Source organism: Canis lupus, chromosome 4, assembly GCF_011100685.1.
Source record: "Canis lupus familiaris isolate Mischka breed German Shepherd chromosome 4, alternate assembly UU_Cfam_GSD_1.0, whole genome shotgun sequence".
Lineage (NCBI taxonomy): Eukaryota > Metazoa > Chordata > Mammalia > Carnivora > Canidae > Canis > Canis lupus.
The window spans coordinates 28,527,020-28,550,711 of NC_049225.1; the positions used below are offsets into that span (position 1 = coordinate 28,527,020).

Consider the following 23,692-nt stretch of genomic DNA (forward strand, 5'->3'; position numbering starts at 1 on the left):
AGTTTTTTATGTTTCATATATTTTATCAAAATAAAAAACAAAACTCAAAGCGAAGGGGTTATGACCCTTAGTGTGAGATGGACGTCACGGTGAACCGTCGCCTCTCGATTATCCATCAAGGGGTTAGAGTTGGATGGCCAACGTGGGGTGCTCCAAACATCTCCGTTTAGTTTTAAATGTTTCTGTAGCACTTTCATGGAATTCTGTCTCAAAAAGGTAGAGGCACAAAATTCAGGGACATGCTACTTGGCCCAGGGAAATGTGAGAAACAGTGTAACACCCATCACCCACCCCCAGCTCAATCCCATTTAAAAGTCTTCTCTGCTGAACACACTCTGCATCCCTACTGCACAGACTGAGAAGCAGCTCAGCCCTCTTGCTCTATGCCTAATGTTCCTGAGGCTCGTGTCTTCCCAAGGTTACAAAAATTACTGAAGACCCCCTGGCACTGGCCTGCAGAATATACAGGTGGCTGGAATGAGATAGGGGAGGGGCCAAAACACCCAACACAAAATATTTCTCCTATGTGGCTTACTTTTTCAGGAAAAAGAAAGCCAGAGTATAAAAATAAAAAAATAAAACCACTCAACCCTAACACTGAATCAGAAAACAGTAACCATGGTACAAAGCTAGAAGTCTCAGAATCACGCCCAAATCCCGAGCTTCCCTGGACAGAACGCCACCTTGGCAGCGCTGAGAATCCCATAGGACTGAGCAAGCCCTTGCTTACTCAAGCTACACTTCTAGTTTGACCATAAGTACTGGAAAAACAACAACAACAACAAAAACCCAAGCACCAGGTGGCTAAGAAGCTCATCCAAGGTCAAGATATTGCACAGTTAGGAGCAGATCCCCATCCAGGTCTCTTTCGAGGACACCAAGCTGACATTCAAATTCTGAGAGTGAAAAGGAAAGGTGTCTCCAACCCCGTAACAGACAATGTGGGCACCCCACATGGCTCCTGGCAGCCAGCCCCAGCACACTGGTACCTGATGGATAACCTTGGGAACTTGGCACATCAATGTCACACCACCTGCTTCCGTTACAGACATACTGTGGGTGGTGACATCCGTGTGTGCATCTGGGACTCACTCTAGCCTTCCCACACTCCCACAACCTCCTGTCACTGTGAAGTCACCACTTAGGAACATATTTCTGAAGAGAATCTGGACTTACACGGGACACACCACTCATTCTACACATAGTGGACAAGTCATCCATTCAACAGAAACTTACTGAACACCTATCTTGGGCCAGGCTCCAACAGTGAATTCATGGAGATTATATTTTACTCTAGGTGACCCAGGGCCACAAGAACAGTAGCCCTAACATCTGTTCAGCGTAGTTTCCAAGGAGCCCTGACATAACCCTCAGAAATATCAGGAGAATCCCAGGTTCCTAGTGAGAGGGCCGGTTGGATGCTGCGTTGCTCACCACAGTAACAAAATACTTCTCCCTCTTACTACTGATTGTCAAATAGCACAGTCAAGTAGTTACTGTCATAGCTACTATGCAGAGTAGAAGATAAGCTCAGAAGGCTTAACTTCCTCGCTCAAAGTCTAAAACTTGGTAAAGGATGAGCCCGTGTCCTACCACCCCACTCCAGTAAGGACTTGGTTTGCAAACTGAGCATCACACAAAGATGGGACCACATCTAGTGGACACTGCTTGCTGTTTTAGCTGCACCAACATCCTTTCTGCTCACCATGCTTTGGAGAACGGCTCCCTCACCCCACCCCCACCTCAAGAACCATATGACACTGTCCAGGCTGCCAGCCACAGCATCCCATCACCTTACCCTATTCATGGGGTCAATTGCTGAGACAATCTCAGTCCTTTAGCCCTTGCCACAGTGGTTGGGCCTGATGTGGACACAGACTCAAGTCAAGCGAAGCAGAGATCTGCCCTGGGATCTCCCCCTGGGCTCATTAAATGGAGCTCCCTTGGGACACCCGGGTGGCTCAGTGGTTGGGCATCTGCCTTCAGCCCAGGGTGTGATCCTGGGGTCCCGGGATCGAGTCCCACGTCGGGCTCCCTGCATGGAGCCTACTTCTTCCCTCTGCCTATGTCTCTGCCTCTCTCTCTCTCTCTCTCTCTCTCTGTCTCTCATTAGTAAATAAAATCCCTTTATTCTCTGGCCAGGGACCATGAAGATGAAGTCCATAAGGTCCTGAGGCCATGCTCCATGGAAAAAGCCCACAGCATTCAGGGATCAATCATCCAAAGGCCGGGTTCTCCCATCCACCCCAAGCTTTTGGAATACTATATAATAAATTCCTCCTTTCTGCCTACTACACTTTGAGCTAAGTTTCCATCACTTGCAATAAAGGTGCCCTGAACTAATACACGTAGAGGGATAAATAAAATCTGCCCTTCTCTTAGAAACTTTTTTTTAACCATTACTTGCAAGTGTCTCCATGGCTTCCTCTCAAATAACACAAATAAAAGAACCAGAAGAAAAACTACAATGGCTGGAAATTTTACTCATGTCCCTGTCCCTGCTGACCCTCCAGGCTGGAGTAGACAAAGATGATGTAGCTGGTACCTAAAGAGAGTAGAGAACAAAGGGACAGGCAACCTCCAATGAATAATAAATAATCCACACCTGACAATCAGCAGCCAACTGTACTCATCCTGCTGGAAAAGCCTGGTAGGTTATTCCTTAAAAAAAAAAAAAAGTCTTCCAGCTTTAACTTGTGACAAGTGGACAGTGTCCCCATTGCCAGTGCCTCCCAACGCCCTCGCTCAGCCTAGCCATCATGGTCACTCCAGCAAACTTTGCAACCCGGAGCCCATGCCAACGCCTGCTCTGCTCACACTGGTCTCATTTCTGCAACCCGAACCAGAATGTCCTCCTCCTTTGCCTGTGCACATTCACGCGGCCTCTTAGACATCAGCTCAACCCAGTCCCTCCTCGAAGCCTTCCTCCAGCAGCCACTGCCGGGTCTGCTCCCACGCCGCTGGTGAAGCCAAGTGAGCAGCGCGTGAGGACACTGACCAGGAGGCACAGTGATGGAGAGGGGAGCTTTCACCTCCGAGCACACAGGGGCAACCACCAGGTCTGCCACTTATGTCTTGTACGAGAGGCCCGGGGTAACATGATTTGGGGGAGACCTTCACGTTTAGGTGGTAATTCGAGCCACTAGAGGTGGACGAGAATGTTGGGGCAAAGTATGTGATATACGGAGTTTTAAAAGGAGGAAAAAGCCTGCTTGTATCTGTATCACTCAATTGATCTATCTCATCATGTCACTCTCCTGAGTGTCCCATTCCCCCAACTAGGTGGCAAGCTGCGAGCTGGAATTACATCCTCCTCACCTCTGTCTCCGTGCGCATGGCAGACCCACTGGACTGAGCACAGGACCAGGCACTTCCGCCCTCCCCCTGAGTTGCTGGGACAGGCAGCCTTGCACCCTTAGTTTCATCTCACAGGTAAAGAAACTGAGGCTCCCAGCCAGGAAGGGGCCCTCACTGCAGGGAGACGGCAGGCAGTCAAGGATCTTCAAGTGAGAAAACTCAGATGTTAGTAACTGAATCAGAGAGAAGAGACTAGACACTGGGACGCCTGGGTTGAACGTCTGTCCTCGGCCCAGGGCGTGATCCTGGGGTCCTCAGATCGAGTCCTGCATCAGGCTCCCTACAGGGAGCCTGCTTCTCCTACTGCCTATGTGTCTGCCTCTCTCTGTGTCTCTCATGAACAAATACATAAAATCTTAAAAAAAAAAAAAAAGACTAGGGACAGAGTGGGTTCTGAATGACCAAACAAGATCCTGGTTCACCTGCAGAAAAGAAAGACATGAGACACCTGAGCCCCTCGAGAGAACAGGAGTTCTGCCCTCTTAGTACCACCAGCAGAGGCAAAGGTGCTCATTTCTTCCTTACAGATCCATGTATGCTAGAAAATTCCAGAGTTTCTCAATGCAGGAAACAGCCTGAAATTGTACTGAGGGGGCCTAATCAGGTAACAGAAGAAAACATCCCAACACGGAATCAGGAGCAGGGGCCTTAGCCTCACCTCGGGCCCCTTCCTGTCCTGTGACTCCTGCCCTGTCCTCACACCATACAGATGTGAGTGTGGAACCCAGTGCAATGCGGACAAGACACCCCTCATCTCCCTGGGGCGGCTACAGAATTAAGTGAGATGTAAAAGTATGCCGTGAGATTCAAAATGCTGAGCAGCAATGTAGCATCACCCCTGGAACAGGAATGGCCCTGGCCCCCAAATAAAACAACACTGTATGTTCCTTAGTCATCTTCATACCCTAGGCCTGAATCTGGTGGGTTATAAATGTCTGCAGCTCTGAGCATGAGCACAGCAGATGGATTTAGTTTGCTCATCTGCCCAAGACCACCCAGGCCAGTTTCGCCCTCAGCTACAGGCCCGCGTGGGGGGTGCTGCTGGGCATCACCTGCCTCCAGCACAGCAAAATCCCAGTGCCACAGTGCCAGCCAGGGGATGGGCGCTCCGGACCAGCGGCCCACGAGGGGTATGGAAGCCACCATAGGGATCCCTGGGTGGCTCAGCGGTTTAGTGCCTGCCTTCGGCCCAGGGCATGATCCTGGAGTCCCAGGATCAAGTCCTGCATCGGGCTCCCTGCATGGAGCCTGCTTCTTCCTCTGCCTGTGTCTCTGCCTCTCTGTATATCTCTGATGAATAAATAAATAAAATCTTTAAAAAAAAAAAAAAAAAAAAAAGGAAGCCACCATAAAGCCCCTAACTGGGTGATGGCTGCACCAGTAACACAGACACAGTGACAAAGGGGCTGCCCCTTGATGCTAGGGATCCCCGCGAAGCCAGCTGGTTCCTCTCTCAGGCTCCTCACAAAAGCTTTGCATGGAGCTGACTACAAGCAGGGTGGCGGACCTGTGTGCAAAGGGAAGAGTGCCTCCCTCCCTGCAACCAGAGCAGCTCTCTTACGCACTGAGCTTTGCCCCATAAGAAGGGCTCGCTGGCCAAAAGAGAAAAAAAGAAAGTTGGGAAACCACTGCACAATAACTCATCCTTTACAAAGGTCCTGATACTACCGTTTACTTGCACGCCACACTACCCCACCCCAGAAGCTCTCTCCTGCCATACCATGCTGCCCTAATTCTTCTCTAAAGCGTTAACTAAAATGAACGTAACTCCCCCCTAACAACTGTTTTTCTGAGGATTTCATGAGCCCTTGCAAAGCCACAGAATTCTGCTTTGTGGTAACATTAGCGTCTTAAATCACTGCCCTGGGTGGGGGGTGGGGAATCCCAACCCTACCCCATCTCTTCCTTGGAGGTCAAGACCAGCTCCTACAACCTCAGCCCCAGTGAGCCCCCCGCCCCCCTTCTCTGCCAGGCACGGAGAAGGAGAGAATTAATGGCAATTCATCCTTCTATTCCAGATATTAAAGCCAGTGCTGATTCCAACACATCCCAAGGAGGGAGGACGTGGGTCTGCACTCTAATGTCTGCACTTCCTCGATCAACTTCCTCCTTCAAAAATAGATATAAACAATTGAGGGGGAAAAAAAATTACCCCAATGACATTTCCCTGTGTCTTTATCCTCAATGGGCACATCTGACAGCCATTCTTAGCATCCTCCAAAGCACCAGCCCAGGAGAGGACCGGGCCTGCCCATCACCTCAAATATGACCATAACTGGGAGACTGAAGCAGGTCTAAGGGACGTAAATGCTGGAGTCAGATATCCCAAAGTGGAGACAGTGGGCCACCAAGGAAATGAAGTGCTGTGGGGACAACAGCTTATTCTGTGTGTCTCAGTTTCCTCCACTATAAAAAGTGAGGCTGAGAGGGCCAACATACACCGCAGCTCTTCCCGGGAACAGCTTATAAAATCACCCCCTTAATAAGTGAGGCTTTTAACAACCAAATAAACGGGTCTCATCAGCCTCTGGCCTACAGTTACTCCCGGCTCCTTGTCAGCCGTCTCAGTTTGCTCTTCCAACCAGGACAACAAGACACAGAAAAGGTGGCAGCCAGACTCACCCTGGCTCTGAGCGTGTCAAACAGAACTCTGGGTCCTAATTGAAAACTCCTGGAGCCCAACGCTCTGCGCCTCTCAACACTCCAAACCGCAGTTTTCTCCCTGGTAAAGTAGTAAGTACACACAGCTCGCGGAGCGGCAACCATCAATGCCATAGAGCAGAGGGCCTGCCACAACAGTAGGCGCCTAATAAGCGCAGGTTCAACCTCCTCCCTCGGTGCTACGCCTTCTTCCTCCAGCCTCCCTGTCTAAAAGGCTGGCTCTGCGCGCTGCGGGCCCAGGCGGGCCGGCCTCTGTCCAACGTCCCCGCCGCCCCCCCAGGCACGCACGCAGGGTGCTCGGAGCCCGCCCCCAGCCACCGGCCTCCTCGGGCAGCTCGCGCCGGGCAGGGTCTGGGCCCCGGCGGCCGCCACCAGGATTTTCCCATGGTGCAATGCAACTTCCCCAACTTTTCCAGGCCCAGTTTCCAAAGAGCCGAAGCAGGCATTGTGCGGGCGGGCGCGGGTCCCGGCGAGCGGCGGGCGCAGGGGGCGCAGGGGGCGCAGGGGGCGGGCACGGCCGGGAAGGGCAGAGGCACCCGCGGCCGGGCGAGGCCCGGGGCGGCGGGGCCCAGACCTCGGGGCGCAGCCCTGGCCCGGGCTCGTCTTCCAGGCCGGGTCACGGGTCGGAGGCGAGCGCGGGCTCCCGGGCGCCGGGCGCAGGATGCGGAGCCGGGGCGGGGGGGCGGGGGGGGCGGCGGTGTCGGGGCGCCCGGGACTCGCCGAGGAGGTGCGGCCGGGCCGCGGGAGGGCAGGGGCGCCCCGACCCGGGGGCTGCGGGGGGGGGGGGCACTCACCGGCGCCCTCCGAGGGCTGCGGCGGCCCGACGACGCCGTTCAGGTAGAGGATGGGCAGCAGGTGGGGCTGCGTCTTCTCCAGCGCCGCGCGCAGGTCCTGGAAGTGGTCCCGCTCCTTGGCCAGCAGCAGCTGCAGCAGCCGCTCGGCCTTGGCGCCCCCCGCCTCCGCGTCCAGCCGCCGCCGCTCGCCCGGGCTCAGCGCGCCCGCCGCCTCCAGCAGCCCGAGCACCGCCTCCACCTCGGTCATGGCCTGCGCCAGGCTCTGCTGACACCGGGCGAGCAGCTCGCGGCGCCCCGGCTCCATGGTGGCGGCCGCCCCGCCCCGCCCCGGCCCGCCCCGGCCCGGCCCGGCCCGCGGACGGCAGCTCCCCGAGGCGGGGGCGGCTCCCCGAGGCGGGGGCGGCGGGGGCGGCGGGGGCCTGGCTCGGCCTAGCGCGCGGGGCGGCGGGGCGGCGGGGCGGCGGGGGCCATGCGCGGGGCGCCGGGCGGCGGGCGGGGCGGGCGGGGCGGGGGCTCAGCGGCGGCCGCCTCCCGGGCTCAGCAGCGCAGCCATGTTGGCGGCGGCGGCGGCGGCGGCGGCGGGGCTGCGAGCGCGGGAGGAGGAGGAGGGGACGGAGGAGGAGGAGGAGGCGGCGGCGGCGGAGGAGGGGACGGCGGCCGGGGCGCGCCCCGAGGCCGGGCTGCAGCGGGCAGGCTCCCGCCCCCGCCCCGCCCCCGCCCCGCCCCCGCGCTGCGCAGCTCGGCGCCGCCCGGCCCGACCGCCTCCCCGCCTCCCCCGCCGCCCCCCAGCGCCCGGCGGTGGCCCCCGGGGATGGCGAGGGCCGCGGCTCCCCGCCTCCCCGCGACCCGCCCCTGACCCGCCCGGGAGGCGGGCACGCCGCGCTCGCACCCCCCACCCCCAGGCCCGGGTGCAGCCGAGGGGCGCCCTGCCCGCATCCCCCGCCCCCGCTCTCGGCCCCCCCCCGATCTCCGGGGCCCCCAACCCCCAGGGGCCGCCGCAGCCGGAGGGTGGGGGCTCCGAGCGCGCATACCCCCGCCCCGCTCTCCGGATCTCCCCCATCCCCCGGATAATACCTCCCCCTGGTCCCCACCAGCCCAGGTGCAGCCGGAGGTTGGGGCTCCGCTCTCCTCATCCCCCCTCCCTCTCTCCGGATCTCCACCCTCCCCGGTACCCCCCCCCAAGGCCCAAGGTGCAGGCCGGAGGTGGGGGGTCGGCCGCGCTCGCATCCCCCCTCCCCGCTCTCCTGATCTCCCCCGCTCTCACGGCAACCCCCCCCGGGGTCCCCAGGGCCCTGCCTGCAGCCGGAGGTGGGGGCGCCGCGCTCGCATCCCCCCTCCCCGCTCTCCGGATCTCCCCCCTCCCCGGTACCCCCCCCCCCGGGTCCCCCCCAGGCCCAGGTGCAGCCGGAGGTGGGGGCGCCGCGCTCGCATCCCCCCGCCCCGCTCTCCGGATCTCCCCCCCTCCCCGGTACCCCCCCGGGTCCCCCCCAGGCCCAGGTGCAGCCGGAGGTGGGGGCGCCGCGCTCGCATCCCCCCCTCCCCGCTCTCCGGATCTCCCCCCTCCCCCGGTACCCCCCCCAGGCCCAGGTGCAGCCGGAGGTGGGGGCGCCGCGCTCGCATCCCCCCTCCCCGCTCTCCGGATCTCCCCCCCTCCCCGGTACCCCCCCGGGTCCCCCCAGGCCCAGGTGCAGCCGGAGGTGGGGGCGCCGCGCTCGCATCCCCCCTCCCCGCTCTCCGGATCTCCCCCGCTCTCCGGCACCCCCCCCCGGGGTCCCCCCAGGCCCGGCTGCAGCCGGAGGTGGGGGCGCTGCGCTCGCATCGCCCCCCTCCGGGTCCCCCCAGCCCGCTCTCCGGTCCCCCCCGCCCCCCCAGGCCCAGCTGCAGCCGGAGGTGGGGGCGACAAGCTCGCAGCCCCCCCACGGTCTCCGGGCCCCCCCACACTCTGCGGGGACCCCCCCACCCCGCTCTCCGGGTACCCCCACCCCCCAGGCCCGGGTGCAGCCCGAGGTGGGGGCGCCGAGTTAGCGGACCCGCAGCCACAGGCCGGGCCCCCAGGCTGTTGGAGCCGGCCTCCAACAAAACCGTGCCCCCCGCCACCCCAATCCAGGGTCTCTAATCTGAGAACTCCCAAAATAAAGCCTGGACACCATTGTGGGGGCAGAGTCCCCTAAACTTGGACATCGGCACGTTAAGACCTCCTCCGAATTGGTGAGGGCCACTCCGAGGAACCTCTAGAGAGTTTCCCAATGGACTCCCCAGTCTCTGTTCATTAGGACCTCTGCGCTCACCCCCATTTGAGATGGCTTGGTCCCCAGAGTCTAGAGGGGTTTGGATGTTGGGAGGAAAAAGGGGATGTGTTGCTAGATGAAGAAGTGGGGGAGGTTGCAGTGGAGGCCTTGATATTTTGGGCAAGAGAGGTGCCCCCGCCCCAGGTGTCACCATGAGACTACCACCTTGTCTCAGAGAAGGCAAATCAATGGGACCACAGAAACCTCGTACCCCGAGGCACTCACGGAGGATCCACACTCCCACTCCAGAGCCAAGAACTATTCTGCCTTCCTTTATAGCCTTTTGCGGACACATGCCACTTACCTTCCACCTGCAGGAGGTGGTCCTTAAAACTGGAGCGCCCCACTGTTTGCTCTCAGCAACCCCACCCCGCTAGTATGAAGTGGGATCTCAGGACCATGGCAAATGTCTGCCTCGGCGTGAATGCATCTCAGTTACAAACACTAGAGGCCGGGATCCCTGGGTGGTGCAGCGGTTTGGCGCCTGCCTTTGGCCCAGGGCGCGATCCTGGAGACCCGGGATCGAATCCCACGTTGGGCTCCCTGCATGGAGCCTGCTTCTCCCTCTGCCTGTGTCTCTGCCTCTCTCTCTCCCTCTGTGTGACCATCATAAATAAATAAAAATTAAAAAAAAAAAAAAACACTAGAGGCCAAGGGTGCCTTTTCTCCAGACATTCACTTCCACCCCCACCACTTCCTTTCCCGCCTCCAAAAGCAAAATTTTCTTCAAGATTCTGCTTCTTTAAGGGGAGGAGTCACTTTTATTTGATAGAAACGAACTCTATACACAGTGGTTAGAACAAGGGAACCAGAATTTGCACTTCGCTTTTGGATTGCCCTTTAAATATACCTGTGCAAGGTGGGAGCAAATCAATTACGCTGGCTGGCCTCCCCTTGCTCCTCAGGAAAACGGTAGAAAGAGTGTGTTTAATCAGGGGTTATCAGCCTCGGGTCCATGAATAAAGCTAGAGGGTGTCAGTGAAGATTTTGAAATGATCTGAACATTTTTGTAGACACAGGTGTATTTCTGGGATGGGGTTGGGGTGGAGGGTGGTCTATAGCTTTGATTAGCTTCTTTAAGGCCTCCATGACTCCAAAATGACAGAGCTAAATTATTTTTAAAAGCCTCCCTGCTCAGATCGTCTGGGCTTCTATAGCTGAGCAAGGTTCTAGGGGAAGGGAAAGCTGGTTATTGCACAGGTCTAAACAGGCTCCCTCTAGCTGTCCCCCCACCCCACCCCCTGCCCCTGAGACATGGGTCCCCCTTTTGGCCACCACCTCCTCTACAGCAACTGCAGAGCTGGAAATCATCCGCAAAGGCATCCATCCTTCAGGACACACCTGAAGGACAGGACCTCTCTTCTTAGCTGGATCTACTAGAAATCTAGGGGATGAGAAGGAAGGGGGGGGGGAGGAGGAGAAGCTGGGGTTTATGGTTAGATCCAGCTGTGGGTAGGTCCTGATCCAGAGGGTGCCTGAGACGGCAGGGAGGCATAGTCTCCCAATGCCCCCTAAAAGGATGGTGGGTAGCATGGGGGTTTTCTCTCTGAAAGCCTTCCAGGGATGCAGTGAGGAAGCTCATTTGCTAAGAGCATTTTCTCCCAGTGATGGACATGACTTTCAGCAGACCCTTTATTGGAAACTGTGGCATTTTATGCAAAAACATCAATTCTGGAGGAAATAGTTTCCTTTCTAAACATATTTAACTTTAGCATTCCTTGAACCAGTGACCTTATATTTCTGTAGCATTTTTATACCCTTCAGGGCACCTTCTCACACACTATTTCCCTTGTGCCCTGTTCTGGGTTGAACTGTACCCCCCCACCCCCAAAAGATATGTTCAGGCCCTAACTCCCAGTACCTGGGAATGTGACCTTATTTGGAAATAAGGTCTTTGCAGATATAATCAAGTTAAAATAAGGTCATCCAGGATTAGGGTGAGCCCTAACAGATGACTGGGGTTCTTAGAAGAGGGAAATTTGGACACAAATTTCCACAAAGCAGAAAGCAGAGAATACTATGTATTTCGTCTCTAAGAAGATGGAAACAGAGGGTAGAGTGATGGGTCTACCAGCCAAGTAACACCAAGGACTGCCGGCAACCACCAGAAGCCAGGACAGAAGCCTGGAATGATGGATTCCAGACTTCTGGCCTCCAGAACCATGAGCGCCACTAGATTTCTGCCTCCTGGTTTTAAGTCCTGCTGCTTATGGTAATTTGTTATGGTGGCCCCAGAAAACATGGATCCATCATGATGGAGGAGGTTTGAGGGACAACGTGGGACATTCCCATTGTACAAGTCACCCGATCGCCTATGACTGCCTCAGAATTTTTCTGCAGATGCACCTACTTTTCCTTCTTTCTTCTGATCTTACAGGGCCCCTCCTCCTTGAGAACAGCCCTTTCTTTCATGCTCTGGGTACAATCCCTGCAGTCTCAGCATAGGCCTGCACATGGTTCCCCCACCCCCTCCACACACACACACCCACACACACACACACACACACACACACACACCCCGCTGACCCCAGTCTCCCCATTCTAGGGGCCTCCTACCCTCTCTTATGTCAGGAAAGAACCACTGCCCGACAGGGCGACCTCCACCCACTCATAGGCCGCTCACTCCTCAGTTGGTGCTTTGCAATCCTCCTTCTGAGCACAATCCCCACAGATGAGTGCTCTTTCACGGGCTTTCACCTTCCTTCACACCTCCCACAGTGTCCACTCTGCTCTGCTTCGCCCCACTCGGAGAACTCCTTGTTCTCCCTCTGACCCCTGACCCTTCTGCCCCCGCTGGCTCCTTCCTCCCCACGGGTGACCCTTCCTTCCTCTTGTCCCCCCAGCTCCCTCCACCACACTGGAGTGGGACAGATGCGCGCTCAGATCCCACCGCAGACCCCCCTGGCTGTGTATGCCTGGGCTGGCTGCTCCACTTCTCTGAACCACAGCACGTCTAAACTGGGAGTGAACGTGACCCTTTGGCAGGGTTAGGAGGACTCAGAGCTAGGGCTGTATCAGAGCCCTAGCACAATGCCTGGTGTCTAGTGGGCAGAGAACCCCCCCCCACCCCAGATGCAGCTCTCCAATAGGCAACTCCTGCAGTCAGAATGCCTGACTTTTTTGTTTTGTTGTGTTTTTTTGAGAGAGAAAAAGCATGAGCAAGGGGGAGGGGCAGAGGGAGAATCAGACTCCCCGCCGAGCACGACCTCAGCAGTAATGCTTAACCCACTGAGCCACCCAGGGCCCCAGAATGCTTGCTTTAAACCCTAGCTTTGCAACTTATTAGCCCTGAGATGTTGAGCACAACTCCCTGTGCCGCAGTCTCCTCGTTTTCAATAGAGGAATATCAATAAGAGTATTAAAGTAGTTAGTGCTCAAGCCATGGTAGATGTCACCGTGCTTTTGGCTTCTACTCTCCTGTGGGTCTGAGAGGAAAGTCTCTCCAGGGCACGCAGGGACAGGTTTTGAGCAGATGTTTCCAGATTCCTGAATGAAAGGTTGTGGCCTCCGGCTTAAAGACTTCCATTTGACTCGCGTTCAGATGGCAAGAGCAGGGGCCCCTGCTGCCTCGTTCTCTGCCCGCGTCCGCCTCGCCTGGCGCCAGGCATGTGTTGGATGCTCAATACATATTTTTACATTAATCAGTGAACATGTGAATGAATAAGCAACTAAGGAGTTTTGCACCGCGGCCCCATTTCAAAAATAATTTCTGCCGACGACAGCAAGACGGGGAATACCTTACATCGGAGCAGCCTCAGAAGCAAAGTGAGAGACGCCCCCCGAAGTGGCAGCAGGTGGGGAGCTCAGTAGAGGTGCCCGAACTCCACCTGCTTCAGCCCCCGCCAAGCACTGGGAGCACCCCACCTCTCCTCCTGCCTTGCCCTGCTACAGGCTGGGCCCACCAGACGCTGCTGGGAAACCAATGCCCAGGCTAATGGGGTCTTGAAGGCCAGGCCCCCTCCCCCCAGGACTGCAAGCCCAGTCCTGCCTGGGGGTGTTAAGTGTTTGATTCAGAGCCCATTCTTCACGTTTCACCTTAGACGTTGTATACTTTAAGAAGCCAGACGCGCGCCTTACCCACCTCCTCTCAAAAGGGCAGAAAAGCCCCCCTAGGATGGCCTGTGAATATGAAGTAGGTTATGTTACAAGGCGAAAGGACCAGTGCGGGTGTGATTAAAGTTACAGACTTGAAGATGGGGACAGCTGCCCGGATTAGGCAGGGGAGCCCAGTCTAATCACAGGAGCCCTTAAAAGCAGAGAATTTCCTCAGGTTGGAGGCAGGAAAAGGGGAAGTCGAGAGATTCCAACCTCAAGGATTGACTTCCCATAGGGGGACTCTGAGATGTAGGGGCCCAGGGCAAAGACCAAGAGGCTGGAGAAGCAAAGGATGGTCCCCGGCTGACAGCCAGGGAGCAAACAGCCTCCCTATTATAATACAAGAACCCTGCTAGCTGACACCTTGAATTTTAGGTTTGTGAGACCCTGAGTGTAGAAACCATTTGAGCCAACTGGGACCTTGGACCTCCAGAGCTATAAGACACTAAATATGGGCTTTAAAGCCCTACCTCCGAGGGGCACCTGGGTGGCTCAGTTGGTTAAGCGGCTGCCTTTGGCTCCGGTCATTATCTTAGGGTCCTGGGGTGAGGCCACATGGCTATCAGGCTCCCTGCTCGGCAGGGAGCCTGCTTCTGCCTCTCCCTCTGCTTGTGCTCTCTTCCTCTCTCTCTCTCTCTCTCTCTCTCTCTCTCTCTCTCTCGCTGTCTCTCTCTCTCAAATAAATAAACAAATCCTTTTTAAAAATAGGATAAAATAAAGCCCTACCTTTGAGGCAAGTTTGTTACGGCAGCCATGGAAAACCGACAATTCCCAAAGACTCTGAGCTCTGCAGGCACAGAAGCAGCATCTCCTTATTCACTGCTAAACCCCCGGTACTTACCATGATGCCTGTAGTTTCATAGGCCCTCAAAAAAACCCCAAAACTCCTGTCGTATGAGTGAATGGAAACCTACTCTTCTAGCAGGACTTGATTTGGGGGTAATTATGTATAGCATCTTTAAAAAAACAAATCCAGTTCTCCACAAACAACTGGAGGGGAAGTTTTCAGATAAAGAAACTTCGAAACCAGGCTTTCTCCACAGGCTGAGTGAGCTGGGGCCCCAGAGGCCTCTGACCCCTGAATTTTATGTTCTAATAGATAAGCAACAGCTGTTCCCTGGAGAAAACAGATCCTGGTGCTCCGCTCCACGTGTGCAGCTCCTTTGGCAGGAAACAAGGCTGCACGCGAGAGCATGCCTGCGCATGTGTGCACAGCAAGTGTGGAAGGGCATTGTGGGGCTGTTTTGGCGTGAGTGTGGGTGTCTGTGAGTACAAACTGTACTAGTATGAGCGCTTGGATGGGTGTGAGCAGAGAAGCAATTCTTTCTCGGATAGCTTCCCTGCCCCACCCTAGAAAGTGCGGGTGGCCCTATATCTAAGGTGTGACAATTAAAAGGATTTCCTTGAAGAGTTCCTGAACAGAATGAACTCCCCCAGGATGCTGAAAATGGAATTCTCTTGATGAACATGCTATGTTTCGCACAACTTTTTAAGAATGCTGTGACAGTGAAGTGAACTAAATACCTGTTTAGGGAAAAAAAAAAAAAAACTTACACGAGGTTCTTGGTAGCTTCTCAAAGTCATGAGGACATTTTTCTTCCAGACGGCTTTTGTTCTTAGTTCGAGAGGAGCCCAGAGGCAAATTTCCTAAAATTTTAAAACAGGAAATTTGGGAGAGTCTCATTTAGTAATGAGTCTTGCCCAAGGTACTGGGACAGGGTGAGATCAGAGATTTAAAGCCTGTGAGAACCTTAGAAAGGACTAATTAATGATTAACAATTAAATAAATAGTTAACAACTATTTATTGAGTGCTCACTGTGTGCCAGGCCCTAGGCTTAGGCCCTAGGGCTGCCCGCCTCATTTTGCAAATGAAGAGCCAAGAAGTAGCTTGGCCCAAAACTACGCTGTCAGAACTGGGGCAAGGATTCAAGTTCAGCACATAAATTCATGGCTCTGTCTACACAGCCCATGCCCCAGCTCCTCACCCTTTATCACTTCTCTGCATTTAAGCACTTCCCCGGGGGTATTCCTTCTACAGAAACCAGTTTGAAGCCACAATTGGAAAGGTTCTGACATCATGGGGTAACATCTTCCTTTTAGTTACCTCTCCCAAAGGGCTGTTAGTTTGACAACAGTGATGCTGAACCTCGGGTATGAGAGCAGTGGTCTTTGTGAACCTTTAGTGGGTCAGGACTGGCCGGCCTAGGCTCCCATCCGTGCTTCAGGAATTGCAAAGTTTCTCCCCTTCAGAACACCGCTATCTCCCCACTTCCTCCAGTCTTCACTAGCTCCCCGTTGCCTACGGGACCAAGTGCACCTCCTGAGCTGGACTTCTAAGGCTTGTGGGGCTCTAATTTCATTATCCCTGCACCCCCCGCCCTCCCCAATGCTCCAGTGACTGACCCTCTCTGTCCTCACCTGAGAACCCACTCCTCCTGCCTCCTCTTTACCTTGTCCAAACGCCTCTCACCTTGAGGACCAGGAAAGCCCCCCGCTGACTCCATCCGCCTCTCCCCAGAACTCCAAGGGTGCTTATGTATGCCTCGAACCACTTCTTCCCCCTGTTGCCATTACCTGTGGCCTGGCAGTGGTAGGTTTCCAGCACCTGAACACAGTGGGACAGGGACTTGGCAGTGTTACTTCTCTCCCAGCCCTCCTGGTATGGACCTGTGATGGTAGAGGCCTGCAGCAGATGCCTCCGAAGTACAGGGACGTCCAGGTGGCTCAGTGGTTGAGCATCTGCCTTTGGCTCAGGGCGTGATCCCCGGGTCCTGGATCGAGTCCTACATAGGGTTCCCCACAGGGACCCCACTTCTCCCTCTGCCTGTGTCTCTGCCTCTCTCTCTGCCTCTCTCATGAAAGTACCTGAGAACAAAAGAACCCAGGCAAGGGAAGGTGGGGGAGAGGGAAGCTAGCACCTTTCCACCCTTCAGGCCTCAGTTGAAAGGTCACTTCTGCAGAAGCCCACCCAGTCCTGGCATCTCCCTAAATCATCAAAATGGGCTTCTATTCCCTTTGAGCAGTAATGGTCCTTCCTAGTACACCTCACAGTTTAGGTCATCTCTTACGTGACTGTGTGTCTAGTGACCGCTTCCCACTGAACCAAAAGCCCCACGGAACACCTGTCCTGGCTCACCTGCGTATCCCGAGCATCTAGTCTGATGCATGACTATGTGTTGAAAGAGCGAACTGAAGAAGGCCAGGAAGTCACCTGGTCCTGGTGCCCATCGTCGCGCCCAGGAACTCCCTGGGGGCACTTCACCCCTCTCTCTAGTCTAGACCTGAGACTCTAGTCTGAGAGCACCAGCGTCTCTGGGCTTATTACAGCCCCAGCCCTAGAGCACATGATGACAGCTCCCCTTTCCTGAGTGCCAAGTACACGCCGGGCACTGCCCTGAACGTCTCCCCGGCAGCCACCAGGTATCCTCCACCGCAGCACAGGTAGGATGTGCCTCCATCAGCTCCCTTCTACAGAGGAGGTACCCGGTGCCTGGCACTCCTACCCCTTCCGGCCCTGCGAGCCGTGTGTGTCTCACCTTGTAGGGGAGAGAATCTCTAGTGTCAGGCAATAGCCAAGAAGCCCCAGAAAATGCATCAAAACTACCCCTACCTTCAAAAGATTGAAACCCTGCCACCAGAGAACAAGCTAGAAAGTGACAGCCATGAAGCTGAGCGGACACATGTACATCAAATGCAAATGGACTCCTGGGCCTGACAAGCTCTTGGAGGCGGTGAGAATGAACCGAAGCCAGAAACAGCCTGCTAGACAGGACGGTGCAGCTTGGGAAAGTTTGGGTAAAATCAGAAACCCACCTGGGCCCCAACCCTTCCAGAGCATTCGAAATCCTTTCACACCTTCTCTCCATCGTCTCTCCCCACCTCCTACCACCACGTGGCGATAGCAGTGCCTCTGGGCCATGTGGGGGCTCAGAGAAGCAAGTCAACCTGCACAGGATCGCCAAGATGCAAAGCGATGGAATCAGGGTTAGCACCGATGCCTTAGGAGCAGCTCCCCACGGGCGTCTGCAGGGCTGCCGACTGAGCAAACCTCCTTGGTGCCGAAGCAGCAGCCGGAGCAAGGGCTGCCAGGTGGAACAGCGGCCTCTAGTCTCCCGCCAGGAAGCCTCCAGCTCTGCGCAACCTGACTGGGGGTGCTCCCCGGGGGAAAGCCCCTCTGTGGGAGGCCTCGCTAGGCAGGCACCCTCGGGCGGCGGCCACAGCGGAGGCAGCTGCTGGCATGCAAGACCCCGAAGACCGCCGAGAGACCGAACATCCAAGTAGACAATGGCTAGATCATATATAAAAATAGAGGGATCCCTGGGTGGTGCAGCGGTTTGGCGCCTGCCTTTGGCCCAGGGCGCGATCCTGGAGACCCTGGATCGAATCCCACATCGGGCTCCCGGTGCATGGAGCCTGCTTTTCCCTCTGCCTGTGTCTCTGCCTCTCTCTCTCTCTCTCTCTCTCTCTGTGACTATCATAAATAAAATAAAAAATAAAAAGGGATCCCTGGGTGGCGCAGCGGTTTGGCGCCTGCCTTTGGCCCAGGGCGCGATCCTGGAGACCCGGGATCGAATCCCACGTCGGGCTCCCGGTGCATGGAGCCTGCTTCTCCCTCTGCCTGTGTCTCTGCCTCTCTCTCTCTCTCTGTGACTATCATAAATAAATAAAAAAATTTAAAAAAATAAAAATAAAAATAAAAAAAATAAAAAATAAAAAATAAAATAGAACTCTGACCCACCATCTGAAGCAACCAGTTCAGAGAGCCGACCCACTGCCTACAGCAACTGGTCCGGGAAGCCAAACAACGATTCCTACAGTAATCGGCCCAAAAGAGCCAGGACTTCATAACTGACGGCTTCCCTAATTTCTGCCTCCGACTTAGGACCAAATGGAGAAGCCAACCGTGGTCCCCTCGCCAATCCTGTGGGGTGGTCTGCTTCTAGTTCATCTGCCTCCGGCTTCCCCATGCCAAGCCTCCCATCTGGGCGTACCTGGAAGCTTCCCCCTTCCCGCTATAAAACTTCACCGCTCCTCCGCACACCAAAAAGCAAGGCTGACTCCCTTGCGATGGCAAGCTGAGGGTAGCTGGCCTTTGCCCATTCTCATGTGGGTGGTCTTCGTTTATCCCCACATCTCTTAATTGCCTAATTGCTTTGTGACTGTTTTCACACCTGGGAAATGAGATAATCATTCTGGACACAAATCTTTGGGGGAAGAAGCTGCCTTGGATTGTGGGAGAGCCTCCTGGTACTCCCCCATTCCGAGTCACCTCTGATGTCAACTCAGTGCCCACACGATCCACTACCCTCTTGTTTTGAGCTCACCTGGGTGTATCCACACATACAGGGCCCTCGTTTTGCTCAAGGAAGAACCCTGAAGCCTCCCTGGCGGGAGAAGTGCCTACTTACCCCAGGTCCTCTCTTCCAGAGGCCTCTGAAAGCCAACACGTGAGCCTTTCCAGGAACTCCACAGGTGTCACCTTTACCTACGGGAAAGTGGTTAAAAAGAGAGCAAAAGGCAATCCCTGATTGGCTCAGCAGTTTAGCGCCTGCCTTTGGCCCAGGGCGTGATCCTGGAGTCCCGGGATTGAGTCCCGCGTCGGGCTCCCGGCATGGAGCCTGTTTCTCCCTCCTCCTGTGTCTCTGCCTCTTTCTCTCTCTCTCTATGTCTATCATAAATAAATAAATAAATCTTTAAAAAAAAAAGAGAGAGAGAGCAAAAGTGCACCCACCAGTGAGTTCCGAGGAGCCTAGGATCTTCCCAAGCGGGGAAGGCTGGTCACCACCTGTACATGGAGGGATTTTTCCTGCTTGGTTTCGGGGTGCCTCACCTAGCCTCTCGGGGCCTCCTCTCTTCAGGCAACTCACGGTGGGAGTCCCTTCTTGCCCCGGAGCTCAGCCCCACCCCGGCCGGCCCCAGCTTCTCCACACAGGACAGAGGCAGCGGGGCACGATGTTGGTGCATGAACAGCTTCCCACGTATCAGCTCCCAGAGCAGCCTTCTGACGTGTGCCAGTATCAGCACACCCACTTCACGGACGGGGCGACAGAACGGCGGGCTGGAGCGGGGTGTCCACGGGCACACAACCAGCGAGCAGAGGATGGGCCGCGAAAGCCAGATGGGGAGAGGTAAGCTCCTTCACCATCTCACGGCCCCACCTCCGGTGTTTCCACGTGAACACAAATACACAGAAGAATTGGGGGGGGGTGTCCTAGAGCTGGGAGCAAGAGTCACCTCGTCTCAGAGCCATGCTGGCTTCTCTCTCAGTCATTCCCGATCATTTGGATTCCACAAACATCCCTTAAGCCCAAAGCGAGGACAGACAGGAATCAAGCCTTGTCCACCTGAGGTCCGGCATGTCCCCGGGACAGAAGGGGCCGCTCTGCTACCCCACCCCGGCCAGTCACCCCTGGGCCTCCCAAACGGTGCAACGCAGCCTCCAGGCAGAAGGGAGCAGACTACGCATTCCTCCACACAACAGGGGTCACCATGCAGATCCCGGGCCCCCTGCCTAGACCTGCAAGGCCAAGGCCTCCGGGGCAGCAGCCCGAGAACCTGCGCTTTCGGCCCACGTGAGTCTGACCATAGACAGTGCCCCCAGGCCAGGACTCTCTGAAGGTGGCTTGCGTGCTAAGCTTAGGAGAGTGTCACCCTGACCTGCACACCAGCCCTAACCAGCACTCCCAGTGTCTCTGCCACTGTTGCTGGGAGGCGTGGGATGCCCCCGGGGTACAGAGGTGGGGGGGGGTAAGGCCCCTCCGGGCTCTTCCGAGGATCCCACCTGCTGCCTCAGAACCCAGGCCCTGAAGGCCCAGAGCCAAATGAGGCCGCTTGGTTAGAGACTTGTGTGCCTCCCCCATCAGACTCTGAGCTGCAGGAGGAGAGGCCAGGTGTGATCCTCTTTAGTGGCAACCCAACTCCCTCCTGTTGCCCCCTCCTCCCTCCTGCTGACACTTTGGGGACTTGCGGTAATTGTCAGCTGAAGGAATAAATTAATGACAGAGGAAGACAGACGTGTTAACAGCTCAGAGTAATTCAAGCAGAATGGAGTAAGTGCTAAATGGTGGAGGAATGAGTCATGATTGCTGACGGGGGAAGGAAGAGGGGAAAGGCATTCATCCTCTCTCCCCTGCACTGTCACAACAGAGCCTTCAAGCTTCCTCCCCTCCCTGTCTCACATTCGGAAGAGAGCAGAAAATGTGTGCATATAGTTTGAAGCGTAATGCCAGAGCCAACACCCACAGAGCCACCCCCTCCTGTCCCCACCCCCACAGTAAGAAACAGCATTTAGCCAGACCTCAAAGGCCTCCTGGGCTCCCTCCGTGGACAGCCCATCACCCACCCTCTACTCCCCCCAACCTCCGTCCTTTTTTTTTTTTCTTCTCCAACCTCCGTCCTGAGCCTGCTGTGAACCGTTTTTGGATTTTCTCTGTAGTTAGGCCATGAATATATACACACACACACACACACACACACACACACACATATAGGTCCGGCATGTCCCCATATATATGTGTGTGTGTGTGTGTGTGTGTGTATATCACTGAACCACACAGTGTCTAGAGTGGCCTGGTTTCCGATTTTCCAGGATCGTGCATTTTCTTCTGTGGCTCACTGCTTTTCTGCAATACGATTTTTTTTTTTTGGTGTGGGGGGGGAATTTTTGCCCACATCGATGCTTGCGGTGGTAAATTCATTCCTTCTCCCTGTTGTATGGTCAATCCTATTGTGCCCACGCACCCTGATTTACCTAGGTATTCTCCTGTTGATGGTCACTTGGACTGTGTCCAGTCTTCGGTGATTACTAACTACGCTGCTGTTCGTGACTCCTGACTGAGGCATGTGTGCACAAATCGCGTTTAAAAGGATGAGAAAGGGAACTGCTGGGTCAGGGGTATGCAGTGTTTACCTTCAGCAGGTAAATGCCTCACTGTTTTCTGAAGTGGTTCACCTGCTTCTAGGCATCCTCATCCGGAGGGCATCTCGGAAGGCATCTCGCTTAGCGGCCCCAGGGTGGTCTCCCTAACACAGGTCTGTAACACCCATCGAATTTCCTTTCTTCTGGGTGAGAGTCTGAGGGAAGCTAAAGGCAGAAACTGTTCAGAAAGGCCACCAAAGGGAATAAGCCCAGAGTTTATCAGCTGCTGTGACAGTTTCGATTGTTTTGCTGTGAGTGACAAATTCCCCCAAATAACAGCAGATTAGACCAGAAGTACATTCCTCTCCTATGTAAGTGAAGACCACGGATCAGCTGCCTAGGCTGGTGTAATGCTCCGTGGTTTCTTCTACCTTGTTCCACTCCCCTCTGCACGTGACTTGAGCTGCTAAACTCCCACGAGGCTGCTTGAGCTCCAGCCTTCACATCTACTCTCCAGCAACAAGGAGGAAAGAAAAAGAAAGTTTCACCCCTTTTCTTTGAATACACCTTTTGAAAGTTACACAAGATGATTTCTCTTACATCCCAGTGGCTAATTGGAAGTGATACTAGGAAACATAGTCTTTATTCTTGTGCCCTTACGCCCCACAATAAGAAAAAAGAGAGAATGGATTTGTAGGACAGCGAACAGTCCCTGCTGTAGATGTCCATGCACAGAGGAGCACAACCAGCAGGTCTGCTTAATGCCCTCGCCACACAAACGTACACACACACATCTCACAACACAAAATGTTGGAGGGAAAAATATGTATTTAACAAGGGCCACCTCCTTAAATGTTGCAAGCTATACTATCTGTTCACTCAGGAAACTGTGGTGCCCACATGGCCAGTTTTATTTTATTTTTTTTTTAAGATTTTATTTATTTATTCATGAAAGACACACACACACACACACACAGAGACAGAGAGAGAGGCCGAGACACAGGTAGAGGGAGAAGCAGGATCCATGCGGGGAGCCCGATGCAGGACTCAATCCCAGGACCCCAGGATCACGCCCTGAGTCAAAGGCAGGCGCTCGACCGCTGAGCCACCCAGGTGTCCCCATGGCCAGCTTTAAAGTAAGTTTTCTTTCCTAGTGATAGTTGTTGCATCCTCCTCTCTGCGTCCTCTGCCTCTGTTTTTTTGGCACCCTAGAGCTTTTCTCCTGGGTGTCCTGAGGAACTGGCTCATAAAGCCCCTCTGATACATAAACGTGGCACCGAAACCCAGATAGGATGGTCTAGGAGCCCACACACCCAAACCAGCTAAACATAAGGTCGGTATATGAACTTAACTGCAAACAAATCCAGTTCTAACATCCCAGATAGTCTGTGCCTAGAAAACCTACCAAAGCTCCTAACAGCTGGGAAGATATGACTAAAGTCTTGACTGTTTGAGAGCCTTTCTTTTTCTTTTTTTTAAATTTTATTGATTTATTCATGAGAAACACCCAGGTGCCCCGTTTGAGCCCCTTTCTAACCTGACCCGGACTTACTATTTTAGCTTTTGCTTCAACCATCGCCAACATGGATCAAAATAGAATGACAGTAATGATGATGGTGATTCATAACGATAAGGATGCTGGAAGTTACCTTTAAATGATGGTGTATTTTGTGCCAGTTCCTGCGTCAGACCATTGCTATATGTTCTCTTATTTAATCCTTTAGGCTCCCAGGACCCCTGGGTGGCTCAGCGGTTTGGCACCTGCCTTCAGCCCAGGGCGTGACCCTGGGGTCCTGGGATCAAGTCCCACATCGGGCTCCCCACAGGGAGCCTGCTTCTCTGCCTGTGTCTCTGCTTCTCTCTGTGTCTCTCATGAATAAACAAAATCTTAAAAAAAACTCAGTTATTAAAAAATAATAATTCTTACAGCTCCCTTACAACGGTGGCATTTTTGGCATCTTGTGGATCAGGAAACTGAGGCTCACAGGAGTCATGGAATTTCCCCAGAGTCTTCAACCCTTAGTCACCTTCAAAAGTGCAGCTCGAATGTCCTTCCCTCCATGACCCACCCCCATCTCCACCCCTAAGCAAAATGAAATGCTTCCTCCTCGGTGCTTTCTGCACTGTGTGCACTCTTGTGTGTAGCGCTCTCCAATAAATATTCAACAAATCATCCCTGGTACCTATGAGGATGGTGGCTATGTTCCTGTCTCTCTGCCCGCCTGTGTCTGGGTGTGTTGGTGGAAGGAAATGTGCCTCTTTTAAAATACATATATTATTTTAATTGTGCAAAATAGTCATAACATAAAACTTTAACATCTTAACCATCTTCAAGTATATGGTTTAGTAGTAGTAAATATACATCCTTCTGCTGCCATTCTCCGGAACTCTTTTCATCTTGAAAAACTGAAACTCTGCACCCATGAGAGGACAACGTCCCACTTTGCCTCCTCCAGCCCCTGGCAACCACCATTCTGCTGTTTCTACAAACTTTACTACCCTAGGGACCTCAGACAACTGGAATCATACAACATCTGTCTTTTTATAATTTGCTTATTTTACTTAGCGTAGTGTCCTTAGGGTTCATCTCTGCTATCATGTGTCCCAATTTCCTTCCCTGTTAAAGCTGAGAATCCCA

General features: G+C 54.5%; 1 protein-coding gene across 2 annotated transcripts in view; it reads right to left on the reverse strand.

The window, feature by feature from the left end:
- Positions 1-7,116, reverse strand: part of DLG5 (discs large MAGUK scaffold protein 5) — a 119,439-nt gene extending 112,323 nt beyond the window's left edge. For both annotated transcript variants that reach the window (XM_038534453.1, XM_038534452.1), the window contains exon 1: positions 6,813-7,116. In XM_038534453.1, the coding sequence (XP_038390381.1) occupies positions 6,813-7,116 (304 nt within the window). The remainder of the gene's footprint in view (positions 1-6,812) is intronic.
- Positions 7,117-23,692: the final 16,576 nt, after the last annotated feature.